This window comes from Lepidochelys kempii, chromosome 2 (assembly GCF_965140265.1).
Source record: "Lepidochelys kempii isolate rLepKem1 chromosome 2, rLepKem1.hap2, whole genome shotgun sequence".
NCBI lineage: Eukaryota > Metazoa > Chordata > Testudines > Cheloniidae > Lepidochelys > Lepidochelys kempii.
The window spans coordinates 39,203,070-39,221,945 of NC_133257.1; the positions used below are offsets into that span (position 1 = coordinate 39,203,070).

The 18,876-nt window shown below is 40.8% G+C and overlaps 1 protein-coding gene across 8 annotated transcripts in view; it reads left to right on the top strand.

The window, feature by feature from the left end:
- The window catches only part of RNF19A (ring finger protein 19A, RBR E3 ubiquitin protein ligase), a 96,654-nt gene extending 78,333 nt beyond the window's left edge, over positions 1–18,321 (top strand). For 6 of the 8 annotated variants that reach the window (XM_073330444.1, XM_073330439.1, XM_073330442.1 and 3 more), the window contains 4 exons: positions 1,766–1,927; positions 3,423–3,636; positions 6,129–6,272; positions 7,559–9,829. In XM_073330444.1, the coding sequence (XP_073186545.1) occupies positions 1,766–1,927; positions 3,423–3,636; positions 6,129–6,272; positions 7,559–8,249 (1,211 nt within the window). In that variant the 3' untranslated portion in view covers positions 8,250–9,829. Of the gene's footprint in view, positions 1–1,765; positions 1,928–3,422; positions 3,637–6,128; positions 6,273–7,558; positions 9,830–16,663 lie in introns of those variants that run through there. The other 2 variants (XM_073330447.1, XM_073330445.1) reach the window with 2 other exon arrangements.
- The last annotated feature ends 555 nt before the right edge of the window (positions 18,322–18,876 follow it).

Consider the following 18,876-nt stretch of genomic DNA (forward strand, 5'->3'; position numbering starts at 1 on the left):
TCACTTCCCTTCCCTTTTCTTTCCATCTAGCTTCCTCTTTCAGACAAATGGATCAGACAGATTTGTCTGATGCCTCTTCATTTCCCCCCATTCCCCCAAGTAAATCCACCCAACAAACAAAACAAATATCGTGGAATGCTGTTTGCTGCCATCACATTGTTCACTCTGCTTGCGTGTTCTACCCCTTCCACCCATCCTGTGCCTGTCTTATTTGTTTAGGTTGTAAACTCTTCAGGGCAAGGACTGTCTACTCTGTGTTTGTGCAGTGCCTAGCATAATGGGGCCCCAGTCTTGATTGGCCCTTAGGCACTACTGTAATAAACATTATTATTAATAATAATAATTAATAATACAATCAATGGTACCTTTGGCTGAATAGGGGAAAAAGGAACCCAGTTTGTGTCTCAGATCCCAATACAGGTTTGCAGGGCTAGCAGTTGGGAGGGAAAAAAAATCTATCTTCTACTTAGGCATCCATTGGCCTGGACTTCACTCATGGGTTACAGCTCTTCATTACTCCTTCACAGAGGTAACAGCAGGGTTTTTTCCCCACTCCTTTTACTTTTTTTTTACTTACTCCTTTTACTTTCGGTTGCCTCTTTGGGCCTCCTGCACCACCACACTCTTACCCTAGTTTACTTTGCCTTCGAGAGAGTAGCTTGAGGCACACTGCTCTCCACAGTAGAGATCCTGAGTGTGAGTTTCCAGTGAATTGGATTTTCAGTAATTGGAACCTATTGACCTTCCTTTTAGGGCAGACTGAAGAGCATCTGTATTCATCTGTATTGCAGCTGCTTTGCTCCATATGGGTCAGTTTGGCCTGGCACAGCCTGCCATTTTACTGCACCTTTCACAGGCTTCCACCAGCAAAACAGCAGAATAGTCTAGTGCATAGTGTTAGAGATCTTGGGCCAAATGATTAGCCCCTACAGTGTGTGGGAAATGATGCTCTGTTTGTATGAGTGTAGCCTAGCCCAGACTGCCTTTTTACTACACGTTTCACTGGCTTTGCTCATCAGTTTTCTCTTTTTTCATTTGTAAACTGAGATACATAAACCCCATAATGACACTTTCTTAAGGGCCGATCTTACCTCCGTTGAAGTCAGTAGCAAAGCTTTCTCTGACTTCAGTAGGAGCAGGATCAAGCCCTTAATTACACTGGCAGTAGTAGGCATTTCTGGTTTTAAAGATACTTGAAATAGTTCTTTTCTCTCACGTCAGAAAAGTTTTTAATACCCTTTAACAAAGCTTATTAAATCCGATAAGTGTAATATATATATTGGTAATGGACATAGTGTACATGTCTACTCATCCTATACTATACTATACTATACTCTTTGTCTCCCATTGTTGGTAGGAGAACCTTCTTTGCATGATGATGCCAAAAGGGCAGTGCACATGCACGCTATGTGCTGGAGTCGGAAAGTTTTCATAGCAGTGCCCATTGATCCCCATGCATGCAATGCGTCCCCCTTGTGCTTTCAGTTGAGGCTATAATAGGGTATATGGGTCAATGTCACTCCAGTTCCCTCCTCTTTTGCTATCTGGAACAGCTTTCATGTTTCACTCCACCTTAGTGATTTGCCATCTGTTCTCAAATCTCACTTGAAAACCATATATTTTCTTAATTCCTTTCTCTTCTTCTGTAGATTTATTTTAACTGTGCATTATTAAATAATGTAGTTACAAAACCTGGGATAGTTTAATAAAAGGTGCTGAAGCAAATAATGATATTGAATGAAAAGCTCTATATTTTCCTTTGTAGGCATTGGTGTTCCTATTATGTTGGCTTATGTGTATGGAGTTGTTCCAATCTCCCTCTGTCGCAGTGGAGGCTGTGGGGTGTCTGCAGGCAATGGAAAGGGTGTCAGGATAGAATTTGATGATGAAAATGATATAAATGTTGGTGGAACAAATGCAGCAGTAGGTAAGAGAATTCAATATTTTTTTTTCCTGTAAATTTAGTGTTTTGTAATAGTTGCTACATTTGAAAGCCTAGGACACTGAAGATCTTTCTTTGCAGAAGAGCTACAGTGCAGGTAACAACAGTGCAAGTCGCCTCATGCTGCCTTACCTATGTGCCTAAACTGCATGTTAAAGGACCCATCTCCAGCAATAAGGGTAGTTGTTTTTGTGCCATGATGTTTTTTGAACTACAGGTGCCTGGGATGTGGACTGAGCCCACTACCCTTCTGTCTTATGTTCTGTTCTGTGTAGGTTGTTAATCAACCCTCATCACTGTAATACCTGAGTGCCTTCCAATAGTGCATTAAGTGAAAAAGATCACCAAAGAGCCATCAGAGGGTAACCGCTTTCTCACTCTTGATCTAAGCTGAATGCAAATAGGTGACTTAGAGGTGAAAAGCATTCTATTGCATTACCATTACCATTCCCTTTGTACCATCCACTCTCTCAGAAATAACAATTTAAGAATGAGCGTTTTAGTCAAAACAAGCACATTTTAATTTTTTAGGCCTCGAGCATTGATCTGTGTGAGTGGACACTTGAATGGAGCTTCTTGGTAATCACTGGGGCACTTGGTAATCACTGGATGCAGTGTTAGACCCAGATGAGAGAGAACAAAGGCTTGTGTCCCTTCTCGAATAGTTAGTTCCCATAGTGCAAATTCAAAGAAGTGATGCAAACATCTCCTCTCACTTGTTCTAATCAAGTGCTGACTTCTGGGTATGTCCTCCCCCAGGCTGAAAGGAGCGACATAAGATGAAGCTGTTGGTTTTCATCTCTTCGTCTCTAAGGCTTTGTCTACACTACCCCTTTTATTGGTAAAACTTTTGTTGTTCAGGGGTGTGAAAAAACACACCCCAACCAACATAAGTTTCGCTGACAAAAGTGCTGGTGTGCACAGCACTCTGTCAGCAGGAGAGGCTCTCCTGCTAACAGACATAGTGCTGCTCGCTGGGGGTAGTTTAATTATGCCAGCAAAGAGCAGCTACACGGATACCCTTACAGTTGTGGTGGTACAGCTATGCCGCTGTAAGTTCTGTAGTGTAGACATAGCCTAATAGGGAAAAACATCCTGTCAGATATCGTTCTACTGCTGCTTTCTTGAATTTTATAAATCTGTTTTTTAATCAAACTAAGACTTCCTGCTGGAGAGTTCCTACATGTAAGGTGGCTTCAGGTTACCATTCCTATATAGCATTAGGTATTTTTAAGCCTTTCAACAACTTATCAAACAAATGTATGGTTTCAGTCACAGCCACTCCAGCAGTCCCAACTGAGAGCCTGTTTTACTTCATATTGTAATCTTCACATGGTGAATAGAGTGTGTTTTCACATATTGTCTAGATTCTTTGGCTCCTTCTGGTGTTATTCCAGAAGCAGTTTTCTTATCCACATTTAAGACAGAGTTAAACTTTCTATTTCCTTTTGTATTTCAAGCCTGTTACATTTTTATCTAGATACCACTTCAGTAGCAGAGGCCCGTCATAACCCTAGTATAGGAGAAGGAAGTGTTGGAGGATTAACTGGAAGCCTGAGTGCAAGTGGCAGCCACATGGATAGAATAGGAGCCATTCGGGACAACCTGAGTGAAACTGCTAGCACCATGGCACTGGCTGGAGCTAGTATAACAGGGAGTCTGTCAGGAAGTGCAATGGTCAGCTGTTTTAACAGGTAAGACCCACACTTTCTGCTGTTCTGGTATCTAGCTTTAAATGTGAGGCGAGTGTAAGTGTGTGTGTGTGGGGGGGGGGGGGGGGGTGTCACTATTCTTGATATTCAGATCATTTCATGTTTAAAATAAGATGGAGTAAAGTTAATTGTACTTTTGCATAATTCACCTGTATCCATGATGTCACAATTTTAAATATCCTAAATATGTCTGTTCCTTGACAAGTGAGTCCACTAGCTATAATTGTTTACTCTAACCCACATTTAAAATACCCAATGAAAAACTTACCAGCATCTGTCTCATTTTATGATGAGTATTTTAAGTATCCATTCAAAGCTTTCAAATTGTAATTTTAAAAATAAGAATAATGTGCACATGCCTAAACTGAGTAACTGCAGAGTTGTATTTGTCCTCACCTCATTATGTCTCACCTAAAATTTAGATTGTAAGTGCTCTGGGGCCCAGGGACTGCTTCTGTTTCCTGTGAAGTACCGAGCACACCGTGGGGTACTATACACTAATAAATAACGAGTGCTGTGATGCAGTTTATTTTGCCAGTATTTTATATACTAAGAATATTTTGCATAAACACTTTGTTCACTTAATCAGTTAAATGTTAGTATGCAAAGTCACACTGAAATCAGAGGGATTTGCATAATATCCATGCTGCAGACAATCTATAGTCAGAGCCATTGCTTAACAGACCATTAATAAACACAGATACTGAATGTGCATGCCAGCTACTCTTCAGAATTAAAACTCTTTTTTTTTTTTAAAAAGGCAGAAAAAGTGAAGTGGCCTTCAGTAAGGAGTAAATGACACCAACACCTTGTTTTAAGTCAGCCTAGTTTTAGTGTGTGAATAAAAGGGTGAGGCTGAGAGGATTTTTCTGACAGGCCTGAATGTGGAAATAGTAACTACAGTATACTGCTGTGTTATATAGCTTATCCTCTTGGGTTCTGAAATCACAAGTGGATTGTGAAACGTTTGCCTCACAGAGGAGGATAAATTCCATATGCTGAAGCAATCCAAGATTCAGTATTATCTTCCGGCAATCTAGTTGTTTGTAACCCAGGTTGTAAAACAAATTCTTAACATTTTAATCTAATTATTTTTCATTATGAGCCATACTTACGCACACCAAAGTCAATAGAAAGATTCCCAGACTCCAAATGTGTAAGGTCAGGACTTTGCCATTTATAAGTAATATAATCATCCCAAATATGTAGCAGTAACGATATTATAGCACCCACTCTATCTTCACATAATCTCTATATGTCTGTATAAGAAATCAAAAACTTTTCTTTTACTGATAACAACATGATGCTATTATATAATCATTGGCTGCTTCACCTTCATACCAGATCCCAGATGCCCCTATCATTATGGCCTCACATCACAGTTACCTTTCTTTTGCCAAGAAGGACTCTGGAGACCTCATTGCGGACCCAAAATGCCACTAATTAACTCCCGAGGAATCACTTCTGAGTAATCTGAAGCACGTAGCTGCTTTGTTGGCCATGCTCCATTCTCCACCCCAGAGAAGGCAGAACATCTCTTGGGAGAAGTGTCAAAATCTAGCAGTGAGGGTGGAGCTCACCTTGTTTCTTTAGTACCATTTTTTTGGTTTAAACAATTCAGATATCCAGGGTATGTTGAATTGGTAAGGACAGGATAGAAACCTCTGTTTTGACACTGTATACATTCTAGAGAGAACTTTTCAAGCAGAGATACTTTGCCTTGTACAACTGTCTTCTCCTTTACCGGGAAGAGAAGTACTTTTTAAAAAGAAAAAATAACAAATCTATGCTTCCAGTTCATTGTCAGAATGTATGGCTAGACAATAGGTAAAATCTCAATGGTATTTTAAACTGATTTTTTTCTTTACATACTTGCTCACACCTGAATTTGGGTGGTCTGGTTTCTATAATTCTCCTCCGATGGTTCATACGTAACATCACTATCACAGAAAGCAGAATAAGGAATGCAGCTCCCTGTCCTGCATTCCTTGATTAGCAATGTCTTCTATTATTGCAGGAGGAACATGGGAAATTAAATGGCCTGAACTTAGATTTTTGGCTGGCAGAAACGGTCTTTGCACTTTTTAAATTATGGTAGTCATCTCTTGGTTACTAGATGAAGTGTCTACAAAATCTGGAAACCTTAATCTGGAAGTCTCTCATAATGCTCAATTTTCCTGGTTGACCTGCGACATTTTCTTTTGGTAGGCGGTTCATTTTTAGTTTACGATGAGTCTCATTTTCCTGAATTGAAGAGACCGCATTTGTGACTGATGGAGCAAAAGAGAAGTGACCATTTCAGTAAATAGGTATCTTTCAGTGTTGGGGAGACACTTGTCAACTGTTCCTGATATCACATGGTGGATAACTTTACAAGATGAGATACTGACTCTTAACCCAGGTATTTCAATTATGGTAATATTATGAAGGTAACTTTTTTGACGTTTTCTTTTATTTGTTTAAATCTCTCCAAGGCTGGAAGTTCAAGCAGATGTGCAGAAAGAACGGTACAGTCTGAGTGGAGAATCTGGCACAGTTAGCTTGGGAACAGTTAGTGACAATGCCAGTACCAAAGCAATGGCAGGATCCATTCTGAATTCCTACATCCCATTAGACAGGTAAGAACAATATGAGGAAAACAGAGAAGACTCATGAGTCTAGTTGATAAAGGATATTTCCAGGGTACTAGGCCAAATGACTTATCTTGATAAGGGATTCCATCTACAAGATTTACCTTCAGGATTATGCATATATATGTATCTTACACACCACAATTTACAACAGGAGTCGGCAACCTGCAGCACCCGTGCCAAAGGCGGCACACAAGCTGTTTTTTACTGGCACGCTGCTGCCAGCCAGGGTCCCGGCCACCGGTCCCGCTCAGCCTGCTGATGGTCTGGGGTTCCGGCCGCCAGCCCCTTGCCAGCCGGGGTCCCAGCCATTGGCCCCGCTCACCTCGCTGCTGGTCTGGGGTTCCAGCCGCTTGGCTCCCTACCAGCCGGGGTCTGGGCCTCCGGCACTGCTCAGCCCTCCTGCCAGCTTGGGGTACCGGCAGCCAGCCCAGGGCTCTGCTTCTAGCCTGGGCCCAGTGCTCTGCAGCCCTTATCAAAAATTACACTGCAATTAGCTTAAAAACTTGAAAACTTAAAATATTACAGTAATCGTTAAAAAATGTATAATGTTAATAAATACATGGGTTTGATGAAACAAAGTAGTTGTACTTCTGTGCCTGTGCTTAATTTGTGTTTTCGATGATTTACCTTCTAAAAAAAATCTCGCATGTCTCGCACCCCCAGAAAGGGCATCTCGCACCCCCATGGTGTGCTTGCACCCCAGGTTAAGAACCACCACACTAAATTGATAAGATCTGCATTTTAATTTAATTTTAAATGAAGCTTCTTAAACATTTTAAAAACCTTGTTTACTTTACATACAACAATAGTTTAGTTACATAATATAGACTTAGAGAGAGAGAGACCTTCTAAAAACATTAAAATGCATTATCGGCACACGAAACCTTAAATTAGAGTGACTAAATGAAGACTTCGCACACCACTTCTGAAAGGTTGCCGACCCCTGATATACAATATCCAAGTGCTAGTTGCTGCCAGGCTAATGATAAACATTTGGATGACTATATGTTCCCAATTGGAATACTGTCATGGTAGCACAGTAAATAGGTGGATCCCAGATTTTGTTTCCTTTTAATTAATTTTGATTTAGAAAACCCTTTTAAAATGTATAAAACGATTCGTTTAGAAAAAACCTTGAATATTGCAATTTAACGTTCTTGTCATGTCATGCACATAGAAAAGAGACAAGGGCATGTTTTGCTTTGATGATGAAACTTTTTGTAAGTTGTCTCTTAAAGATGGATGCTTTGACCATTTATTTCATGTTCTAGGGAAGGCAACAGTATGGAGGTGCAAGTTGATATTGAATCGAAACCAGCTAAATTCAGACACAATAGTGGAAGCAGTAGTGTTGATGATGGCAGTGCTCCAGGTCGCAGTAATGCTGGTGGTTCATCGGCCTGCTTGCCAGAAAGTAAATCTAGTGCCACCAAGTGGTCCAAAGAAACAACAGCAGGAAAAAAATGTAAAGGTAAACTGAGAAAAAAGAGTAGCATGAAGATAAATGAGACCAGAGAGGATATGGATGCTCAGTTGTTGGAGCAACAAAGCACAAACTCCAGTGAATTTGACTCTCCCTCTCTAAGTGACAGTATCCCATCTGTAGCAGATTCCCACTCAAGTCATTTTTCTGAGTTTAGTTGCTCTGATATGGAAAGTATGAAAACCTCATGTAGCCATGGTTCCAATGATTATCATTCTCGCTTTACTGCAGTTAGTGCTCTCCCTGAGGTAGAAAATGACCGTTTGGAAAACTCTCCACATCAGAGTGCAATTCCTGTGCTTGCTCCACCGGCCCCAAGCGCTGAAGGTCCACAGCTGAGTTATATTGCTGAAGAATGTGTTAATCATGGAGCTTCAACTGACATAGGTGTAGGTCTTGGTGAAACACTGAAAGAAACAAATAACAACCATTCACAGCATGCTGTGGAATTAAACACTGCAATTCAGACTGAAATTTAGACCTGCAAGTGCTGCAAAAATAGATTTACCACTAAAGAACCATGTCTGAAAGCTGGTTGAACTACATGTGACTACTGTAAGTTTCAAGTGGCCAGCAGAAGCAAGGTTTTGATGCAATTACATTTTATATATGCCTGTCTAGGAAGGCAGAATGCTTCATGTGGATCTTGTTACTGACCTGTATGAAGTATATGAAGGCTTTAACAAGTGCATTACAACAGGACAATATGTTCATGTTTTGTATTGTTGCCACAACTTTGCTTGAAAGTATATACTTGTGTAGTCAGATAAACAATTGGCTCATTCATAATATGTTAAATGCTAAATTGAACAATCTGTACTATACTGTTCACTTGCAAAATGTGGGGCTTAGGATAAGTGGATGTTAGGTCAGCAGTAGTAACTTAATGAAACCGTTCTAGGGTGAACACTAATTAGGGGAAATGAGAGGGTCACAGAGACCTTAACAGTAATAAATCTTTGTCCGTACTAAATATTTGTACTGACCATTTTGCCTCCTAACTGGACACAAATTTCAAATGTTTGCATTTAGAATGAATCACATATTCAGAGCTGGATGCAGCCTGTTTCAGAAGTGCTTGTATACTTGTACACCTTGAGCAAGTTTATGGCATTTTGCATAATTCTGAAATAAAGAAAATTGGAACTTAATATGTGGTACAAAGGTGACATTTCCTTATGAAGAACAACAGTCCAGGTAATTCAATTATATATGCATCAGATGGCAACAGATACAGCTACATATACTGTATAAAAACTGTAAAATAAGAATCCATTGACTTGTAAACATTGCAGAGAGGCGTATACAGTCACCTTTCATTAGTGGAAGAACAGTGCCCCTTTGATTCTTGGTGCCTTTGGAATAGACTGGGTTTTAAGTGCCTGGTCGTTTGAGGATTTTACTGTAACGTTTTCCAGAATGTCCTCTTTGACCACCTTGGACTATAAAGGAAAACTTTATAGAAAATAAAATGACTGTGGTAGATAATGTGTATAATAATAAAGAAGTATTAGCCTACCAAAGACTCACTCAGGCTTAGTGGATAACTTTTACATGACATCTGTCTGCAAAACACATGAACATCTTCAGTCACAGAATTAAAGCACAGTGCAGAGCTTGAACAAGTACAAAAGATGGGTTCCAAATCTGACTGGCTTTTCTTTTTTCTTTTGCTTATGGAAGATATACAACTAAACACAAGCTGAAGTTGGCAAAAGCGTCTGCACTATTACAATTTTTGCTGCATAGTTCATTAAACTGAAAAAAAAAAAAAAAAAGGTGGCTATCAGAATAACAGTTAACAATGTTCTGTCTTGTGTTCCTCGTAAGTATTGCCATTATGGTGCTACCCAAAGTTTGGTATGGTAAAAAGAAAAATGCCATGGGCTGCAGTCCTCTTCCATGACTTATCCCCACCAAGTTCATTAATATGCTTATAACACTAGTGCCAGTTATGTTATTGGATAATGCTTGTTATGGTATTTGTATATTTGCAATTCAGTTTTGCTCAATAATATGCGTGTAAACTGCATACCTGAAATAAATGTCTACATAATAACTTTTTAGTTGTCCTTTGTTTAGTGCACAAGTGGCCTTATAAGAATGTGACAGTTCACTGATGAGACTTTTCTACAAGGAGTGGTGCACTCTCCTTTCCCATTGCCTTTGTTCATATTCATTTTGCTAGTTATAGCTTCAATGGGAGGTGAAAGTTTCTGGCACCCAAAGTATTTTTTCATACTACTGCAAGGTGACCTTGCTTTTTTCTTCTTCTCTCCTGCCAAAGTAGTGACCCACATTGCCACTTCAGTAGGCAGGAAAGTAAATTGTTGACTCAGAGGACAGAAATGTCATAATTGTTTGACAGAAACATATGCTATTTTTCCAACATATAGCAAGTGGGCTGACAGCTAGCCACTCAGTTTGCTGATCACTTACCATTTTTCCTTTAGAAAATTAAACAAAAACACATGCCCTTTCTTCCTTCACCTGAAACAAAATCCTATGAGCCACTCAGAAAGCAGTTTATCATAAGTACAGCAAACTTGAACAATGTTTATGGATAACCAGGTTTCTGATTGGCTGAAGAGCACATTCATTAGGTCTTTTCCCTTAGTCTGTCACAGTATGTTCAATGGTGGTCAATGATACAGTGAGAAACTGTCATCCAACAAAAGGAATAAATGTGTCCATCCCATTCCCAAACTGTATGTGAGCAGTAATTTTCTTCAAGGGATTCTGGTAATAATAACAAATCACAAGAGTTAGCGTTATAGTGATGATGTTCTCACCAGAGTAATTGGAAGTAAATTGTCTCTTATATTTGTAGATTATACTAAATAAAATGCTTAACTTTATTTTTCTATATCTGTTCTATGTTATTGTCATTGTCCCTCTTCTGTTTCTTTCATTACTGCTTCTATTTGCCTCATTTTGAGTTTGAGTTTTAAAACTAAGTACATTGGTACTGAATAATATTAACTTCTTATTTTGGTGAACATCAGGATTTACTAATTGACTGAAGTGAAGCTGTCGATGTTCATCTAAATGTGAAGTTAATATGCATATCTTGGATGTTATTTTCAGAACTATTATGAAATCTCTCCATCAAGGTCATGAATTCAAGTGCAAGAACCACATGGCTGTCTTTTTAGTCAATCTTTTTGAGGCAGGAGTTCCTTGTTGCATTTAACAAAGAATGTAAATCTGTTATTGGCTTTCATTTATTCTAAGATTAACTTTGCATCCATCATTTCCTATAGTAGCAACAAAGTAACTGCAATCTAAGATTGCTGCTGAAACTCAACCACTGCTGTTAAATTCCATATTTTTAAATTCAGGTATGTTCTCTGAGCTATTTTACAATTGGAGTTTAGCTGTGTATTGGAAGTAAACTGAATTCCTAGTAGCGTCTACTATATCAGAGAATTGTTGATAATTGTATCGCAAGGACATACCGGATCGATCAGCCTTTTATTATTTGATGCTTAAAGTAAAAAATAATTCAGCATGGCACCTTTAGGAAACTTTAGACATGACTTGAACTCTTGTTCCAGTGACTCTCACTGAAATTTTTCCATTTTTGGAAATTGTTTCAGTGTTTCCTACAAGTAGATAAAGGTTAAGCCATTAAAATACCTGTTCTATGCACGTCTGGATATGTTTCTGAATTGGAACATTTGAAATGTTGCACAAACATTAACACCACCTCTAATTAGATCAGCTGCAAAATTTATGCTCACCTGAGAAGACTAGTTTTTTGTGACGGGTAAACATTTTTTCATTATAATCATTGATTTTGTTCCACCCTGCAGTAGCAAATTTTTCCTACATTTATGCAAAGCTGAAGTAGTTAGCTGTTTCAAGCATATAACCTTTCTTGTGAGTACTAAATAAATTAAACTAGAGTATGGATTCACTCAATGAGAGGGGGAAATATTTGGAGGCAGAAAGACGCTACTATGTACCAGCTAAGGGTTCAGAGTTCTTATTCTCTCACCCAATGCCCAACTTCTTGGTGGTTCAGGCTGCTTCGGAAAGGTCCAGGCAACATCATCATGGGTCAACCCCTGTGGACAAGGAGGGTAAACGCTTAGACTTGCTGGGGGAAATGGATTTCTCATCCTCCAGTCTTTAGGAGAGCTAATTATCAAGTGGTACTGGCTAAAAATGATTTCCTGAACTGTGCTAAGTTTGAGGAATTTACCAACAGTCTCTCACAGCAGGATCATTCTCGTTTCCAAACTCTGATAGAGGAAGGAAAACTAATAACCAGGACCACTCCACTCTGCATTCGATGTGGTTGATACTTCCTCTTGAGCCATGGCTACTCCCATTGTTATGCAAAAGGCCTCCTGGCTCCATGCCTCAAGGTTTTCCAAGGAAGTTCAGAATACTATCAAGAACATCCCCTTCGATGAATCTCATCTCTTCAATCAGAAGACAGATGAGTCCTACACACCCTGAAAGACTCTAGGGTTACCCTTCGATCCTTGGGTATATACACACCTGCCCCTAAGAGGAAGGTCCACAGACAATCAACCTCTTCGTGGTAGAAGGCCCCAATACATCTACCATCAGAGACCCTATGAACTGCATAAAAAGCAAAGGATTCAAAAATCCCACTTCCCTGTGCCCTCCACATCAACAATGACAGCTCAATCCCAGCCTCCAGCCTGATGGTATTTTTGATGCAGGCTTGAATCTCATTCTTTTGGTTTTGACATGCCCCCACTTTGAACACTTAGCAACTTGCTCCATGTCCCTCGTCTCCAGGAAGATTGCCTTTCTGACAGCCATCGTGCTGGCACAGTGATGGCAGACCCTCCATACACTGTATTTCACAAAGCTAAAGTTTCTTTACATCTACACCCCAAATTTATCCCTAAAGGGATTTTGGAATTTCACCTTCACTAATCCATTCATTTGCTTGTATTCTTCCTGAAACTGCACATGACTACAGAAGTGCATAGGCTCCACTCCCTAGATGTTCAAGCTTTGGTCTTTTACCTGCAGAAAACCATTCAGAAAGGCTCCGAGGCTGTTTGTTGCTACAGCAGAGTTGATCAGATGGCACACCATCTCCACCCAGAGAAGTTCCGAATGGATATTGGGCTGTATTCTACTCTATCAGATCTTGAACCTCCTCCCCCTCGGTGGTACAAGTACACTGCACAAGAGTCTAAGCCATGACTGTAGCATCCCTTCAGGACATACCCCTCCTAGACAACTGTAAAGCAGCCACATGGAGCTCTAGCCACACATTTGCAAGACAACTATACTCTGGTACAAGACTTGGTGGCTGCTGCTGCCTCATTTGAGATGGTAGTTCTCTACTCAATCCTACCATTCCCATCCTCGCACCATCCTCCTACTTAGATACTGCTTGTCAATCACCCACCAAGGAATACAATAGGGACCATCTTTCAAAGAAGAGGAGGTTACTTACCTGTAACTGGAGGTTCTTTCAGATGTGTGGTCCCTATCAGTATTCCACTAACTACCCTTCTTCCCCTCTACTTTGGATCTTATCTGATTCACAATGGAGAAGGAACTGAAGAGGTGTTCAGTCCACACTGCCCTTTATCACCTCGGTTGGGAGCACAAGGCAAACCAGAGCACATGTGGGGAGTAACATGCTAGTTTCAAATTCTCTAACTCCCAGCGCACATGCCTAACCCACAGTGGAATACATATAGGGACCCCACATCTCTAAGAACCTCCAGTTACAGGTAAGTAACCTCCTCTTCTAGATTTCCTCCTAAAGCCTATTCTGCCTCTTGTGCTAGTTTTGTTTTGTAACTGTCAGTGTAACAAATTATAAATAAATTTCTTAAAATTGTACCATGTTTAATTACCAAAGTTGTAATTAGCTTCTGCTGCCACGCGAGGTCAGTTTGCGAAGTATTTTTATTATACAATGGAGACTTTCTACGGAAACGCAAAGAACAGCAGAATCTATGAAGCTTGAGATCTGTGACATAACTGAGGAAGTGATGAAATGCAACATTCAAAATGTCTCAATTCTGGCTGTGCCAACCATCCTGTGTGACCTTGTTCAGTTTCATGTATAATACACAAGATTTATTTCAGTCTTCATGAAGCACTCAATTCCAGTAGTGGCTTGTGGCCAGTGAAGGAATCATAGAAATGTAGGGCTGGAAGGGACTTTGAGATTATCTAGTCCAGGCCCCTGCAGTGAGGCAGGACCAAGTAAACCTAGACCATCCCTGACAGTTTTCTCTAAAGTTATTCTTAAAAACTTCCAATTATGGGAAGTCCTTAACTTCTCTTGGAAGCCTGTTCCAGTACTTAACTATCCTAATATCTAACTTAAATCTCCCTTGCTGCAGATAAAGCCCATGACTTCTTGTCCTACCTTCCATGGTTATCAGAATGTCATGTGAACTGTGTCAAAAGCTTTGCTAAAATCAAGATCGATCATGTCCACTGCTTCCCTGCAGCCAATAGGCTAGTAACCCAATGAAATAAAGAAATTAATTTGGTTTTGCATGATTTGCTCTTGACAAATCCTTGCTGGCTATTACTTACTACCCTAGTAGCTGTTAGATGCTTACAAATTGATTAATAAGTTGTTTCAGTATCGAAGTTAGGCTGACTGGTCTGTATTTCCCCAGTCCTCTTTAAAGATAGGTACTATGTTTGCCCGTCTCCAGTCAGGCCCTTATCCATGAGTTCTAAAGTTCCAACATTGCTTCAGCTACTTCCTTAAGTACCCTAGATTGAAATTTTTCACATCTTACCAACTTGAACACAACTGACGTATCTAAATATGCTTTAACCTGGTCTTCCTCTATTCTGGCTTGTGTTCCTTCCCCTTCGTTAATATTAATTGGGTTAAGCATCTGGTCACAATTAACTTTTTTAGTGAAGACCAGCAAAATAGGTGTTAGAGAGCTTATTCCTTCACTCTCCCACTTCCCTGGTCCTTCTCGCATGAACAGAGAGCAACAATACCCGAAGTCCAAAGGTGCAAACAATTCGATGTTGATTGGGGTGAACTTCCAGCAAGCTTAAATACAAGTTCCTTTTTCCTTATTTTCGAATCCCAACTTACTTCCTGTTTGCCCCTAATTTATATAGTAATATTTCTTAGCTATACCTTAACCAATCATTCTACTGAAATTTAACTAACCAATCCTAACATATTGTAACATGATTAGCTAACCAATTATATCCCACCATAATAATTAGATTACACCCAGCAAAATTAATTATACAGCAGACAGAAACAATCACAGAACCAGACAGAGATTATACAGACAAACAATAGCAAAGTGGGAACTATAATGACAAAACAATACAGAAGTGAGGATTTCACATCCCAGCTATTGATAAGTGAGTTCTTGCCAGACAGGATGCTATCAAACTAAGTTTCCTTTTACATTTTCTAGGCACTTCCCTTTCTCTGGAGGTGATAGGAATACAGTCCTGTCCTGATAGTGCCTGACAGCCCAATAGCACCTTATTTCAATGTGACTAGTTTGGAATGTGAGGATGTGACTGTTCGCTTCCTAGCTTATGGCTGCCTCTGCTGCTTAGCCAAAGGCCTTAGCCTAAGAACAGGGCCTCAGACTGTCACAGTAAGAGAAGGACCTTACACCAGCAGACAGTGATTTTGATTCTTTCTTTTATACCTCTAGAACTCGCCAAGTGATAAGAATACCCCTAAATTCTTAAAGTACAGGCCTTTGCAGACAGGCCTGAATATCTATATCCTAACAATAGGTATTAAATATCTCAACCTCCTTGCTCACATCTGTTGTTAGCTCTGCTTTCCTGCTAAGTGGTGAACCTACACATTCCTCAGTCTTTCTCTCACTCCTAATGTATTTCTGGAACCTCTTTTTATTGCTGTTTTATGTCCCTTCCCAAGTGTAACTCATTTTATGCCTTTCCCTTTCTGATTTTGTCCCCACATGCTTGTGCTATTCTTTTGTACTCCTCCTTAGCAATTTATCCAGGATCCTACTTTTAGTAGGATCCCTTTTTGATTTTTCAGGTCATTAAACAGTTGAATGGACAAAGCACTCTTACCTTGTTAATCGTTTGCATCTATTTAGGGTAGCTATTTTGGCATTTCCAGGGTGCTACTCGCTGTGGTATTCAGGTACCAGCACTGTAGATGTGGTTCTGATTTTCAGTGTCAGTGTAGTAGTTTTCTTTCTGCTCAGTATGTTGTGATGCACTTCTGCTATGCCATGGCCTAGGGCAGTGGTTTTCAATGCCATAGTATAACAACATGCTAAAGCAGAAGCTAGTTTTGGTTCCTCCCCCCTCAAGCAGTCATAAAGAAGTGGAGAGTGATCATGCCTTTCTTGGATCTGCTTCTGATCTGGGGTACTTGGAACGATTCATGTGTGATTTTGGGTGATCACTTAGGCCACATCTGGTGTAAGTAAGGGTATTTAACATGCATCATTGCCAGGAGGTAGCACTTCAGCTATGTCCATCTACCATGCTTGCACTTTCTATGAGACACTGCCTAGACCTAATGTCTACCCCTATTTTAAATACAGGGAATGTCACTCAGATAGTAGAATCTACTAATGTAGAATGAACTGAGTGTATTCATCAAGTATTTCTGGAGCAAATGGATTGGGTGCACTGAGGAGAGAAGGGGAGGTTTGCAAACTAAACAACCTTCCAAATAGAGCAGTATCACATCCAGCTGATGAGTCAGGCTCTTGGGCATTAATGACTGACTTGAGTCCTGGTATGGTTCCTGTGCCAAACTGTAATGAACCACCTGTGCAAAAGCTGTAGCAGTGCTCCCAGCTGACCATACACTAGTATTACTGAAAAATGTCTCTCACTAGCTTGTAAAATGCTGTATCAATGATTAATAATTTGTATTTCTCTGTGACTGTAGGGAATAAAATCAAGCTAGGGAAGGGGAAGAAGCATCAGCTAAAGCAGAAGCCTAAATGCAGAACCAGCAGTAATGCCACTTGCGACTTCTTATCCTTGCCTGTCGAATCAGACCCCGTGAAACGTCAGTGAATGTGGAATTGCCTTGGGAGCTGCACAAGTACTGAATGGCACCATTCCTGGCTCATGTTCTCTTTCAGTCCTATTGTATGATAGGCCAGCCCCTAGCCTTATTTAATCCTGCCACAAGCCTGTGCTTGCAACATAAAATTGCTATTAATGCTGAAGTTTTCCTTCTTTGAAGTGCTATGAGTTTAAGGGGAGCAGAGAGATCACCCATTTAGCCGGGAGCCAGTGCCCTCTATGAACACAGCAAGAGAAGCCACGCCACACACATAAAGCAAGGGCCCCATAGACCTTTAATCTCCCCTCCTTTATGACTACTGGACTGGAGGAAGTCTCCAGTTACCCCCTCCTGCAACTAGATTTTTATTTTGGGGGCAGGGGAGGAGTTCACTTCTGTCCTAAATTAAAGTCCTGAGTCTGAGGCTGCTGTTGTCCAAAGCCTGAAAGTGAAATGATGGCTTCGGTGTTCCACATCACAGTAATGACACTGTCCAGTCTTGTTAAACTCACGCTGCTGCTTTATACACCAGAGCAATAGTGATACTAGGGATGTGCAGACCCAGCAGGAAAGCATAGCAGCATGTACACCTGGAAAGTTGTCTCTAAAGGTTTGCAAACTTTGATTATGAAAACATGGCTTGCAGTCTACACTCACTAATACATTAGGCTTCCACACACACACACTGGAGAACACTTCCCCTCCAACCTGAGGAAAAGATTTTTTTAAAGTGTGTTACTGCTTATTTTAAGAAAAAAGGAAAGGCCACATAGCCATTTGTCTAGATTAGAACCAGGTTAACTTTTGGCACTATTTACATACTAAGGTTGTGGCTGTAGTCATGAAACACTGTGACCTTGTCTAGACTAGCAAGCTTACAGTGACACAGCTGTAAGATCACTGGTGTACCACTCCATGCGGACAGGCAAGAGTTCTCTTGTTGGCATAAATAAAACTCCTCCACAAGCGGTGGTAGTGGGAGAAGTGCTGCCACCAACATAGTGCCGTCCACACTGGTACGTCTGGTGATGTAACTATGTCACTCAGGGGTGTGGTTTTTTTTATACCCCTAAGTTACCTACAAAAGTGATATGTAGACAAGCCCCAAGTCTTAGCAGACAGATGTTTATTTAAAGGGGTTTTAAATATGTTTCTACATGCGCCATTTGATTGTCCAGAATCACTCCTCATTAGCAAAACACATCAAATGCTGCTTAAGTTACTTCTGGGGGAATTCTGCACTACGGCGCACCTGCATAATGAATGAGCCCTGCATTTTTAATTTTTTGTGCAGAAAAAAGCTGCTGCTGAAATGTTGCTGCAGTTCTGCTTTTAGCCCACCAGAGAATAACTTCTGCAGTTCCACCTTTTGTCCACAAGCGATGATATAACAAAGCAGCAGCTCCCGGTCAGTGAGGGAAGAGAAAGAGCCTGCCTTCTTCGCAGCACCTGGCAGGCGAGGTCAGGAGACAGACAACATGGGGTGCTGGGGAAGGTGGTCAGACAAGGGCTCATTAGGGTTAGTGGGTGAGGACAGACGGGGGCAGGGGCTGAATGGGAGTGGAGGCGCAGGGCCACGTGGTGATAAGGGCAGGGGTACAGAGCTACATAGGGATGGGGTGGCAGGGTGGGGACATGGGGAGGGTGTACAGAGCCACATGGTGGTGGGTGTCTGAGTGGGGGGGGGGGTGGAGGAACAAATGGCCAGGGGGTGCAGGGACACATGGGGACAGGGGCCAATGTACCTGACTGAATGGGAGTGGCCAGGGGTCAGCCAGGGTCTGCATGGGGGAAGCTCCCTAACAATCCCTCCCTGCCCCCACACCAAAAAAACCCCCATCTGTTCCATACTTTTCCCATCCATATCCAACAACCCTCCAAGTTCACACCCAGATTCCTTCCCAGCAATTTACTTCCCTCTCCCTCGGTTTCACCATTACTTCAGCTTCTAAGGAGTGTGGGAAGTATGGTTCTGTGTTGTAGTTTCATTACGCAGAGTGCTGTACTAATATGCCTAGTAAGGAATCTATTTGTCAAAAAAGATTTCCTGAATCTTTTTTGTTATCTGTATTGTTACAGGTATTCTGAAA